General features: G+C 42.9%; 1 protein-coding gene across 1 annotated transcript; it reads right to left on the reverse strand.

Moving 5' to 3' along the window:
* Nucleotides 1-366: 366 nt before the first annotated feature.
* patl2 (PAT1 homolog 2) lies at nucleotides 367-11,271 on the reverse strand. The gene is made up of 19 exons (XM_036571781.1): nucleotides 11,195-11,271; nucleotides 9,385-9,547; nucleotides 8,220-8,470; nucleotides 7,747-7,812; nucleotides 7,055-7,108; nucleotides 6,533-6,643; nucleotides 5,294-5,374; nucleotides 4,729-4,871; nucleotides 4,544-4,618; nucleotides 4,340-4,463; nucleotides 3,961-4,081; nucleotides 3,793-3,887; nucleotides 3,654-3,707; nucleotides 3,192-3,334; nucleotides 2,948-3,104; nucleotides 2,438-2,578; nucleotides 1,688-1,785; nucleotides 550-690; nucleotides 367-400 (listed from the first exon to the last, which is right to left on the reverse strand). The coding sequence occupies exons 1-19, from the start codon at nucleotides 11,213-11,215 to the stop codon at nucleotides 367-369; spliced, it is 2,073 nt and encodes a 690-aa protein (XP_036427674.1). The 5' UTR covers nucleotides 11,216-11,271.
* Nucleotides 11,272-13,012: the final 1,741 nt, after the last annotated feature.

A 13,012-nucleotide genomic window follows, 5' to 3' on the forward strand; every position in this document is an offset into this window, starting at 1 on the left:
TCTTAATGACATTGTAGATATGCATATTTCATGAAAAAACCCAAATACAGTGAAAATCAATCCCAATATTCTCCACCCTCAGGTCTGAATCCAGCATGACTTAGTCTATGAACAACGCGAGTGGGAGTTTTATCCACCACTATGTATGGCCAGATTGCTAGTTAAGCAAAAGCGTAGCTGATCAAGTAGCACCATTTGGTAGTGGCTATAAACACTGCCAACAAGTCTAACCCTAATATAAGCAGATGTTAGATTGTGCTTAGAGTGTGGTGGGATTTTGTACAAATGAATTGGACTGATCAATAAAACTAAAAAAGATATACAAAACAAAAGGGGGGGGAAAGAGAAACTGAGGGGACAGTACCCTCATGAGCCTACAGCCAGATAGCCTGCAGAAGACCTGTAGGAGAGAGTAAAAAAGCAAGTAAGGGTGACTAAAATTCACAAACACAAAAGAACTTAATTAATAACCATCACATTTACCCAATGAGGGAGAAACTGGACATACCTGGACCCAACACAGTCTCAACATGACCAACATCAACTTACTCCATGTTGTTCTTCAGTTGCTGGACAGTGCGTTTGTCCAAGTACCGGCAAAACAGCGTGAGCAGGTTGGAAGGCAGGAAGAGAGGCTCCACCAGGGATGTCCGGGAGAGCTGACGAGCGACATGGAAAACTGTGTCCGTCCTTGTAGGGAGGCATGGCAAAGAGAGAGATCAGAGAAATTAAAGCAACAATTTGGCCAAAAACTTCAAAATTGAAGTTGTGTATATGTACATGACTGTGCAAAAGTCAGAGACCCTTCATTTGTTTAATCTCCAGTCAAAACAGGCATTAGGTATAAGCTATTGGTTTTTTAAGCACAGGACAAAAAAAATTAACAGAAAATTACAGAATCCCCAAAAACTGAAGATTCCACATTTCCAGTATTTACTTTGTCCACACTTTGCTGTCATTACAGCTGCAGGGATTTTCCCCACACCCCCAAAAGTTCTGTCACAATGCAAGTAATCAAACACATTCAGCTGTGTTGAGGTCTGGACTCTGGGGTGGTCAGTCCATTGTTCAGCTTCTTTGTTTGATGCGTCCGTCTCCTTTTCTCAGTGAGGTTCTTCTTGACAGCTACACATCCTTTCAGACCCACAGCACTGAGTCATCTTCTCACAGTGGAAGGATGGACAGAAACACCTGTGGATGTTTTCAGATCTGAAGCAGCTTGATTTTCTCCTCTCTCAGAGATGAAAGCTTTAAGCTTTAAGTGCTGTTTATCTGATGGGGGACAGTTTTGATGTCGACCAGGTCTTGCATGGTTGTTAAGAGTCCCATTTTCTCCAGATCTTTAGAATTTCTTTTAAACTCCAATTTTTCGTTCCAACTTATTTTCTGTTGATTTTGCCCCTCCCTTCATCTGATCTATATTCACAAGTTTAATCTCCTCAAACTTAAATATCTCCTGAAAACTGAACAACGTGTATCCGATGGCCATTTTGACTAAAATAAACGAGGGATGGTCTCCGACCTTTGCACGGTACTATATTTTTTTGGGCAAACTAAGGTTCATCATAAAGTACATCTGGGCTACTGAATAATTGTCACAAATCAGCTATGAAACTAACGTTACCAAAAGGTAACCAGTTTCACTGTTTAATTGCCCATTTAGCTCTATGGAAACACAAAGCAGTACCAGGTCTCGAAGTCGCCGATGCTGGGCTCCATGGGAACGTCTGAAGTCAGGAGCCTTTCCCCTTGCGATAGCAATGCATATAGCAAAGACAGACCAAACTACAGAACAGAAGAGAGGCATTTTGTTGTTTACATACTTATGGCCACGTACAGCATCAAGGGTTTCCCCAGATCCACACTAAGCCCAAGTCCAGTTCTGGTGATGGAGTCCCCCAGTGCATATTTTCGCATTTCCCTCCTTTAACCTACTTAATACAACTAAACCAGCTCCAACTGACTCAAGCCCTTCGTGTGTTAGTGCAGGAAAAACACTAAACCAAGGGAGTCCAGGAAATCCAGTTCTGGAGGGCCACTGTCTAGCATAGTTTGGCCTGCTCTGAAACATCTGATTCAACTCCTCTGTTGATTGCCAGGTTCAGTAGGTGCTAGAGTAAGGGGGCCCAAACCTGGTCCTGGAGATCTACCACCATGGAGAGCTCAGATGCCCATAAAACGCAGTCATTACCCAATTCAGGGGTGATGGATTGAGAAACTGAAGCTAAACTCTGCAGGGTTGTAGATCTCCAGAACCAGGGTTGGGCACCCCTAGAGCAGAGGAATTGCCAGTGCTGGACACCTCTGGGCTTGAGGGTTGGTAAACACCCCTGCACATTGGGTTCTCGAGGACCATGACTGGGAACCACGGACCTACACTAATAAGAAACAATCACAATAGGCAAGCCAGGCCAAAAAGAGGGATGTCATGCCAGACCTTGTTTTGGCAAGCCAATGTCAGGCGCGAGTCTTTGGAGTCGGGCAAGGAAGAGGTAAATTCTTGGAGAACAGCAACCAGCTGGGTGAAGGTGAGCGTGCTGATCATGGTACGGAGAGGTGGGTACAGAACAGGAAGTGCCTGCAAGGGGATACATTCCGTATTCAAGGTAATCACAATAGAATTATCGTTATCCCAAAAGGTAGTCAAGTGCCAAATTTGGTGTCCAAGTTTTTTTGTTTTGTAAAACTATGTTGCCTGCTAAACAGTAGTAGCAACCATCTTGAAACCTGAATTTCATAGGTACTTTTATCCATTTTTGCATAATGGTCAGAGTCAGAACCCACATAAGTAAGTCTGAGATACATGCATACAATTTGCACAATGCTAATTAGTAGTTAATTAACTTCCATTACATGTTAGCAAAAGCTTTGCTGATTTCAACTTTTCCCAAATTTTGTGAAACTGCAAATTTTGTTTTTGCCAAAATATTCTTTAAAAGGACCATACCTCATCCACATCTCTGCTCATTAGTGCTGGTAAGTGTGTCGTGATCACTGTCAGGATGTGTCTGGCTGCATCCTGCGACAGGAAGGGCAGGAGTCTGGCCAGTAGCCTCTTTCCTTTTGAAACTAGGAGACACTGCAGAAACTCTTCCATGGATTCTCTGAGGAGATCACAAGCAATACGAGGAGAAAACATGAAAATGGGAACATAACCTAGAAGAACTCAGGGAAGGGGAAAGGTGCATTACAGCAAGCTGGAGCTGTGTAGCCGACTACTGATTTCGTCCACCCCCCTCTGCACAGTCTTCATAAGTCTTCTCCTCTCTTCCTCATCGGATACAGTCTCTTTCGTTCTTTCTGCTTCTTCCACCCCCAACAAAATGATGAAACACTGCAGAACAAGCACAAACAAGATAGATAGTAGAAGACGACTACTGCTTACCCTTAAAAGTTAAGCTCAAGTGCATAACAAGATCTACAGTGGGGTGGAAATCTTTAGCTGCTAGCATACATGCTAATAATGTTAGCATTAACAACCAAGCTAGCTAACATTACTTTGGCAAACTCTTCAAAGAGTGAACATTCCGGTATGCTTAGCAGTCACATGACAGTGCCTCATGACTTTATCATCACCTGGAAGAATAAAGAATTAAAATGTTTTAGCACTTCTGTAATTGTCAGCAACCCTGACAGAGAAAAAGGCCAACTACCTTCTCGATGGTGTTCAGTACCTCCAACCTCTGCTGCCTGGTGTCTTTCTGCTCCTGGTTTAACGAAAATCAGAAATAAAAATGCAGTAAAACAAATAAGAGCATTCCTGGAGAGATCTTTTAATGAAGCTGCCCTCACTTCAGGGGTGTGGACATGGACAGCATCTATGGCTCTGCGCGGGGAGTAACATGTGGACACAGCGACTTGGCCAAGCGAACCCTCGATGTGGACCACTGGAACACCACAAACATTACTTGGGTCCAGAACAGTGAATTATGCATCTCAAAAGAGATTGTGAAAGCAGACCTGGAGTATAGGATACAGTTTTGGTGACGTATGGTGTGGTGAGTTTGGGCGGCTCCCTCTTTGAGCGGTCGCCCAGCAGTTCTTCTTCAGCCAGTTTAGCCTCCATTCTCCGATAGTACTCCTGTAGAGAAATGCACCCTCACTAAGCTTCAACACAATGAGGAGGTATTTTAGAACCATCCAAGTCATAGGCCTGGGTGACGATACTTAATTTTTGATAAAATGATTGGCATTCTGTTCCTTAACTCATATTAGCAGCCAAGGGTTACACTTTGAGTACAGTAGGTGGCACTGTGCAAAAGAAGAAGTCTAGCCATTCACTCAACAGCACAAACCAGCAGGATAGTTAAGACAACAGTGAAGGGGTGCAACGCAGTACCTGGTAATAGTAGTCGTCCTGATATGGGTTTTCGCTCTGTAGCTGCATCATTTGCAGTTTGATGATCCACTCCTTCTCTTTAGCTGACATTAGCTCAGCATAGTGTTCCCAGTTCTTTGACTTTCTGAAAAATGACAGCTGCAGTAATTTCAGAGGTGTCCAGCTCAACAAGAACCATGTACCTTTCCCCAAACAGAAGCCTACCTCCGAGAGCCAAGGGGGCGCTGGTTCAGCAGCCGTTTGTGCTGTGGGTGGAATTGTGTTGCCAGCACAGGGAGCCTAAAAGCCAAAAAGGTTACCATCAACCTGACCAGGATCTGAAAGGATTTAAGGAAAAAATGTATACAGTTTGACTTGGAGCTGCAAGCCAGTCCAATAGGGCAGCTCACCGGAATCGCTGAATGGGAGCTGAGAAAGGGCTATAGCAAGGGCTGGGCCTTGGGGAGTTGGGTCCAAACCTCACTTGCATCATTTTGGGTGTGAGTGCCTGGGGGGCGTGGAAGCGAGGAGGAGTGGGGGAAAGGAAAACTGACTGGGGTTGGTTGGAGGAGAGAAAAAAAAATTAAGAGGCATTCATCCATCACAGTAAAGTCCACATACCTCTATATGTGTGTGAGCAATTGCACATTGTAGCCCTTTAGTCAACATGCATAATCTCTACTCCAGCTGTTCTCTATGACCCCACCTATTCATCACTGGTCAAATTCAGACGACAGGACTGCTGCTAACAAGATATTTAGGTGGTGGACTACAACACAGTGGTGACATCGACATGGTAGTGTATCTAATGTGGCTGGGGTTTTAACATGCATTCGTGTCACTCTTAGACTGAGTGGTCCATCTCCCAAAAATTGTAGTCAGAAACTGATAACCTAAGCTCTAGAGCATGACCTAACATTGCCAAACAAATGGGCTACAGTATTGGTGGAGTTAGAGTAGACATTTCTCAATCACCTGATTGTAACGTTGCTTCATAGAGAAGGGACTTTGAGGGTGCAACGGGCTACTAGGCACCACAGGACACAGTGGTACCTGCTGGGTAAAATAAATAAAAAGTGAACCATCTGCAACTTCGATATATGGCCTACCCAAAACCAAAATCCAACCTAAAAGACAAAAAGGCCCTAACAAAGCTTGATTTAGTTAACTAAGTTTAATAGTTAGATTGCAGACAAATGGTTCTGCAAGTAAACAATAGATTAATATATAATAATTACAAGATAAGTGTTCAAGATTAAGAAAAGCAAATGAGAGAGAGGGAGACATTACCCAAGATATCACCTCAAGAAGCAAATCACCAAGAGAGAGTAATCAAGAGATTTCATCGTGTAAAATTCAGGGAGAAGCTTATTCCATCAGCAGCAAGACCTTAGCTCACGAGCATGCCTCAGTTTCAGGGAAAGACATGCTGAAGCCTACAAGTTGAAGAATAAGGCTGGTGTATGGGTGAGCACTTCCACACCAATGGGTAGGGAGCTCTGCAGGACCTTAGCAAGACCTGGTCATAGATTAAACTGGTCATGTACAGATGGTGAGAGTCAAAGGAAATAAAGGTCCACTGTTGGGGGGGCAGTTTGCAGGTGGGCAGTTCAGTATTACACAGCCAAGATTCAGTTTCATCCACCCATATGATCAGCATAGCAGGGACAATAGAAACCATGTGAGTTACTGATCCCACTGATTGTGTACAAGCAGAACAGAAGTGGACAAAGAGGTGAACCCTGAGGGACCCCACTAGCAAGGTGGCGGATTGCAGAGAGGGAGCCTTTTCTGTGCTACCTGGTAGTGTTAAAAAAAGGATGGGGTGGCTAAGTGTCAGTAACAGCTGACTGGTCAGGAGGTCTGAGGACACAGTTCACCCTAACTGTGTGGAGAGCTTCTGTGACTAACAGAAGGCTGGTTTCAGCATGCCCACACTTGTATTTGCAACAGCGATGTCTAGAGGCAGTTTTGAAAACGTAAAAATTGATGGGAGAGATGAAAGCACTTTGGCAGAAGTGGAGGAGCAAAGTGTTAAGACTCCTCCTGTAAGTAACTGACGCAGAGGGAGGAGTAGGAGAGGAGCAAAAGACTGGAAAAAGAAAGTTCTTATCCATGACGTGGCGTTCCTGCGAGACCACATGTTGCATAAATTCTTTGTGAAATACAAATACAAAGCAGCAGAAATACTACCATAAACAAAAGCAACACTACCTTATGGAGCCTCCTCTGGCCCACTGGATGAAGGGGAGATCTCAGGTTAGGGGAACCATATGGCATTCTACCCCGTGTTGACTTGTCAATCACTCCCACGATTGCTTGGTCCTGTCAGGAATAGAAATATGTCACCAGCCAAAACAGACAAGATTCAGGCATCAAGATAGCGGCTAATACTGTGAAGCTATGTCTATTTTAAGGTTAATGCATCAGTGTAGAACTACATGGTACATTAGCCTCATTTAGCTCCAACACAAAACTGAAGAAGCAAACTTTAGACATTACATACAATCCCGTTTTCAAAAAAGTTGTGATGCTGTACAGAACGTAAAAGCTGAATGCAATAATGTGCAAATCATCTAATAGTACTGAACTTGCATTACAGGTGTCCTGTGGTAAATATAGGGTTTACGTTATTTATACATCATTACATTAATTATATTTTTATTTACATTTTGCACAGCATCCCAACTTTTTTTGAGAGAGCTGTAGAATGTGTTTGGCTGTAAGTAGTCACACCTGCAGGATGGATGCCGGCGTGCGTCTGGGTGAACTGTATGATGCCATCATCCACTGTGGGGAGTATAAACAGGTCATTTATGTTTTCAGCAATGAAATTCTCATATGTCAGAAGTCTTTAGGATTCCCAGCTCCAGCCCTCCATTCTGGAGGGTTACAGTATGCCCATGGGTTAAAATGGAATTGACAAAGTACTGTTCAGGATTATGATTTAGGAAATGATAGAATTTAAAAAGATTTGGATTGATTTTCTACTTTTGAGTAGCCAAACTGAACTAAAAGTACTGAACTCTCATTACAGATGTCCTGTGGTAAAATTACACGACCCAACCACCCCATGGAAAACTAATCTTGTCCAAATGGTAGTCAACTAGCTGACCACCAAGCCACAGGTTAGTCTACAAATGCACATTCCAAGCCAAACTGCTAGCTTCACGTGCAGCCAATCCCGTACATTAATAAGTCAAACACATCAGTAAAATTTCAGTTAGGTGAACTTCAAGTAGATTGTCAACATAACCAGTGCTTAATTTTTCCTTACAATGCTGTAATTGAATGTTTAATGCTAAATGTGCTTAAATGCTACATATAAAACGAGAAACCCTGATGACGATGGATGGACCGAATGCTAAACTGTCGTTAAAGCATTGCTAACTCTCCAATAAAACATCCCAGACAAAGAAGCAACTCACTGTATTTGCATTCAGATCACCCCAGTAGGAGCTTCGGCCACAGTCCACAATAGCACTGTCCAAACTCTGAAAGGACCACCGAGAATTGTGCGGTTATCATTATGCCAAAAATGAACTCCAATACCAAGTGTATAATCACAACTCAACACAACATGGTTGTCGCTTTTAATGAACATCTGTCAAAATTATTAAAGCTTTTCAAATGCTAAATGGGATCAAATTAAACACTGCTTCATTCAGCATGTTCTGAATTGAATGACCTGGAAATACAACATAACCCATTACCCACGTTTAATAAAAATACAAAATATTTACATCTTTTACTGATTTAAAAACCAGAAGTACTGACTGTACTGATTTACTGCATTATAGATGGGAAAATAATCATTAAACCTTCAGTACACTGTGCAACACCATTTACAATACACCCATCAAGGAAACGCTGGAAGGAAACACTGACTGGGGAGACAAACCTTCAGACTGGGTGGACCCTCCACTGTCCTCATCACGGCTGGGTCATCAAACAGTTGCCTCTGAGGTCTCTCCCTGCGACTCATGGCCTTAATGTGGACTACAGGAGCCTGAGGCTGGATTTGAGGTTTAGGCCTGGGAGGAGATGGCTCCCTCGGAGACGGTGGTGGTGAGGACGGTGGTGCCGGGGGCTGGTTGCCATCAACAAACAGAAGGTCTACAGGGTCTGCTTGTAGATCCTCAGCACTCAGGTCTGATAAAGACGCACATGTACACTGAAGTTAGTCATTGTGCCTTTTTTTAAAATTCAGCATTAGCCCACTGCAGAAGTTATTTGCCCAAACTGGTGATTACACGCTCCCCCGGACAAGTGAGTTGCTTCACTGGCCCGAACCACCTTAGACACTGGGGTCTATAGGCTCAGATAACCATGTCAGGTTATCTGAGCTTATAGATCCCAGTGTTTCAGAAGATTTGGGCCATCACTGAACAGGCTGGGAGGCCATCAGAGAATAAACACTTTGAAAACTCACATCTCAAAGTGCCAAACATTACTATAGTATGTTTCATTCTTTTCAGTCATCTTTTCTCAAGATAAGGTAAGAATTAGTGAGGTAGCAAATCTGTCCCAATTTAAATTAGTTAATCCAGGCCTAAAACTAGTATTTAATGTCTAATGTTTTGTAACGTTCTGCATTACATCCCTCCATCGTGTTTTAGCCCACCAACATTCTCACTACAATACCCAGCATGCATTACAGAATTACATCATACAACCACTGGGATGGTCACAAAGAAATCCTGACTGTTAGTATAACCACTGATGTTGAGACTAAAATTCAGCTGTGGTGTTTTGCTTGAGTGGTTGGTGAAAATTTTGAACAGCCCACCCTCAAATATCAACCCCAAGGTGCTTGTGGGGACCCAAAGGTCCTCCCACCTTCGAGATGCATCATCAGAAGGTGGTTTTCCCAGTCTTTAAACTGGAAGATCTCATGCTAGAGACTACTGCAGAACATTTACAACAGATGTCGCGATGATTAATGTCTCATCAGCCCTGAGTGCCCCTTTAAGAGATTCATATGGATAACCCAAACCTACAGGGTTAAAAAGGCAACCCAACCAGGAGTGGATTATAGCAGTGGAGAGCAGACTATGCTACTTAACCTAAACCGAAGGTTTCCTCGTTGTAGAGGTCAATCTCCTCATCCTCTTCCACCACGTCCTGAAGGAGGCCGGATTCCTCCATCTCTCCTCCGCCTTCTTCATCGCTCCACTGGCTGCCATTTTCAGGCCAGGCAGGATCAGGAGTGGAGTTCTCCTTTTCCTCCTAGAAAACAAAGAAACACCTCATAGCTGTGCTTAACTGTAAAATTTAGTATTTAAATAGGACTTAAACTTTGAGTTCATGTTCAGAATAGACCATCTGTGTACAAATATGTTTAACAAACGCTGGTGTTCTAATTGTGTGAGCTTGTTTAAATGTCCTGCCTTAGCGCATATTCATAGGCTAGGTCAGGGGTCAGCAACCCAAATGTTAAGGAGCCATTTTGTCCTTTCTACCAAAATCAAACGACCTTGAGAGCCACAACATTTTATGTCCATTTTACCATCTTGGCTGTAAATATGTCTCAGTATGTGCTAATATAGGCTAAAACAAATAAATGAAAATGCAGACTTTGCTCTGCTATAGCTGTTTTTCTCGCATCTCTGGCAGGAAGCTTTTCCTCAGAAGTAGAATAGTTTCTTGTGAAATGTCAACGTTCCACTCTTTACGAGGCTGAATTCAGCTTTTCGTCTGAAATTTTCCCGTTCCACCTTAAATGATGCCTGAGGCGCCAGAATGCAACTGCTGCACCATTTAAGGTGGAATGGGAAAATTCAAACAAGAAGCTGACAAACTTTAGTGTTTGTCAGTTTCTCATTACAGATTAAACGTATCAGGAAACCAGCTGGAGTGATTATAAATGCAAATAAGTCCATTCGTCTCCAAAATTAATCGCTGTTCATCTTAAATCTCTCTTTGGCGTTTCGTTAGCTACGCGAGACTTTGTCTGTGTTGCTATGGTGACCATCAGTCTGCGCTGATCTTTCGGGTTAAAGGGTGAATTAGCAGTTCTACATTAACTCCAGAGTTTAAGACCATTTATTGTTAAACTGTGTTATTTTACTGTGTTATTATTTTACTGTAAAGGAGGATTATTTTATTTTTACCTACAAATCTGATTCTGCTGCGGAGTCGCAACAGGACAGTAAAAGAGCGGCCTGGTGCCGACCCCTGGACTAGGTGATGTAACATAAAGCTACAGGTAGGATATTTTGATATTCTATATTACCTTATCAAAAACGCTCCCAGCCTCAAAACTACAGGTAGGATATTTTGAAAGCTCATATCTCCACATTAGAAAATGCTGCTAGCACTGATACGTATAGGTAAAGTTAGGATATTTTGATAGTCTCAGAAAACGTTACCAGCATTAAAAGAATAATAAAGAGATTTAGGCTATCAAAACACCCTAAATCAGTACTGAATTAACGTGAAAAACACAAGACATTTGAAACACCAAGTTACTACGCTATACTAATGAAATGCGCATGCTCGCTAGGACCGGTCACACCATCCAACTTTTGTAGTTTCAAACGTTTAGTCAATTCAACGCGACTAGAGCAGAAGCGTAGCCAAGAAACTACAATTCCCATGACGCATTGCGTGTTTAACCACCAGCAACCGTTGGAAGTTAATTTAAAAACCCGAATTATTTAATAATTGCTAATTCTTCAAAATGCTTTTTGATAGTAGTCACTAGATCATTACATAAAAACCAAAAAAAAAAAACCCAAAAAACCCATAAAAGCCGATAAAGTATAAAGAATCAATAACCTGGGCCGAACCTAAGTGACTCAGGTTTTGACCCCTGCGTTTCTCCGTTTTCACCCTCCAACATCAGCATCACTAACGGAACCCATGCTTACTTACGGGATGCTCGGAGTCGCTCATCTAGCCGGAATATTGTCTTTGGTTCGTGAAGTTGTGTCGCTGCCAGACTAACCGACCGCCAAACTTTTCCATAAGTCATGTGGTGACGCTCTTTAGCGTCTTTAAATGCCCCCACCTGGAGGGGCGGGTCTCAGGGTCTCACTCCGAGCAGGTTAGGTCCAAACTGCTCCTCACAGATATCAGACATCACCTGCTTTCCAGTCTGCAGGGTGTGAACGATGGGGTAAAAAGCCTGTAATATTAAAACATACATATCTTTAATGTATATAGACGTATATAGATGTATATCTTCGTTTTTTAGTGGGCGTGTCTCAAACCGACCTTGTTCCCTGTGTACTTAACTAAACAAGGGACTCAATCATTTTCAATGGTAACACGACAGAAATGAGGCAGTGGAACGTTTAAAGGGGAACCCCACCAATTTTTCAAAAGTTCGACATAATTAAATGGTTAAGATGTAAACACAGTCGTTCAGAGTGGTTTGGTGTGAAATGCTCAGTTTTTAGACAAACTTAATGAGTCAGAGTTGTTCACAGTGGTGGTGATAGGAACCAGACGTCCACCTCAATACACTGCCTAATGCCTGAAACATTGAAACACAATTTATGGCAGATGATACATTGTTGGCCCCCTTTTACCCTGTTCTTCAATGGTCAGGAACCCCACAGGACCACCACAGAGCAGGTACTATTTGGGTGGTGGGTCATTCTCAGCACTGCAGTAACACTGATGTGGTGGTGGTGGTGTTAGTGTGTGTTGTGCTGGTCTGAGTGGATCAGACACAGCAGTGCTGCTGGAGTTTTTAAACACCTCAGTGTCACTGCTGGACTGAGAACCAAAAACATCCAGCGTCCTGTGGGCAGCGTCCTGTGACCACTGATGAAGGACTAGAGGATGACCAACACAAACAGCAGCAGATGAGCTATCGTCTCTGACTTTACATCTACAAGGTGGACTGACAAGGTAGGAGTGTCTAATAGAGTGGACAGTGAGTGGACACAGTATTTAAAAACTCCAGCAGCACTGCTGTGTCTGATCCACTCGTACCAGCACAACACACACTAACACACCACCACCACGTCAGTGTCACTGCAGTGCTGAGATTTATAGCTGCTGTTCATACTTTTGACCACCAGGTGTCATGAATGTTCACTGGTTTTGAGCCATGAAGCCCTTTTCCATACAATTTATTAAACTGTTTTGAACCTCACTGAAATAAGGTCAGAAGAAATGGCTCGATGTTACAAACACTTCAGTCATGGCTGCTCTGCTGCCAGAGCGGTTAGAAACAGATGGTAGGCTGTAGTGAGACCTACTGGAGCAAAAGGGCTCAGAAATGGATCTAAATCATCTCCTTTTACGCTACCAACAAACCTACCAGGTGGAAACTCAGCCAGGCTACAACTCAGACCATCTGCTTTTATATATATTTACATCAAAGTACAGTTTCACAGGGGTAAAATACATCATTTGCACTGAATGAGGACATAAAGACTTACATTAAGCCTATAAATAAAAAAGTCTGTGGGCCAGAGAAAAAAAACGTTTTTCAGTTTTAATTAATGTTGTGCTATAGGGGTGCGGGAAAAAAATCGATTCTTAGATGCATCGCGATGCGGATGTGCACGATTCTGAATCGATTCATTCAACCTCAAAAATCTATTTTCTAAATATTTAATTTATAACGTAATGTTGACGGAACGCAAAGGGCGGAACTTGGAAGTTCGGAAGTGCGGCGCCCGGACAGTCTGTGGCGGCACACAACAAAAACACAACGGGATGAGCGAAAAATCCGAC

Source organism: Colossoma macropomum, unplaced genomic scaffold (assembly GCF_904425465.1).
Source record: "Colossoma macropomum unplaced genomic scaffold, Colossoma_macropomum, whole genome shotgun sequence".
Taxonomy (NCBI): Eukaryota; Metazoa; Chordata; class Actinopteri; order Characiformes; family Serrasalmidae; genus Colossoma; species Colossoma macropomum.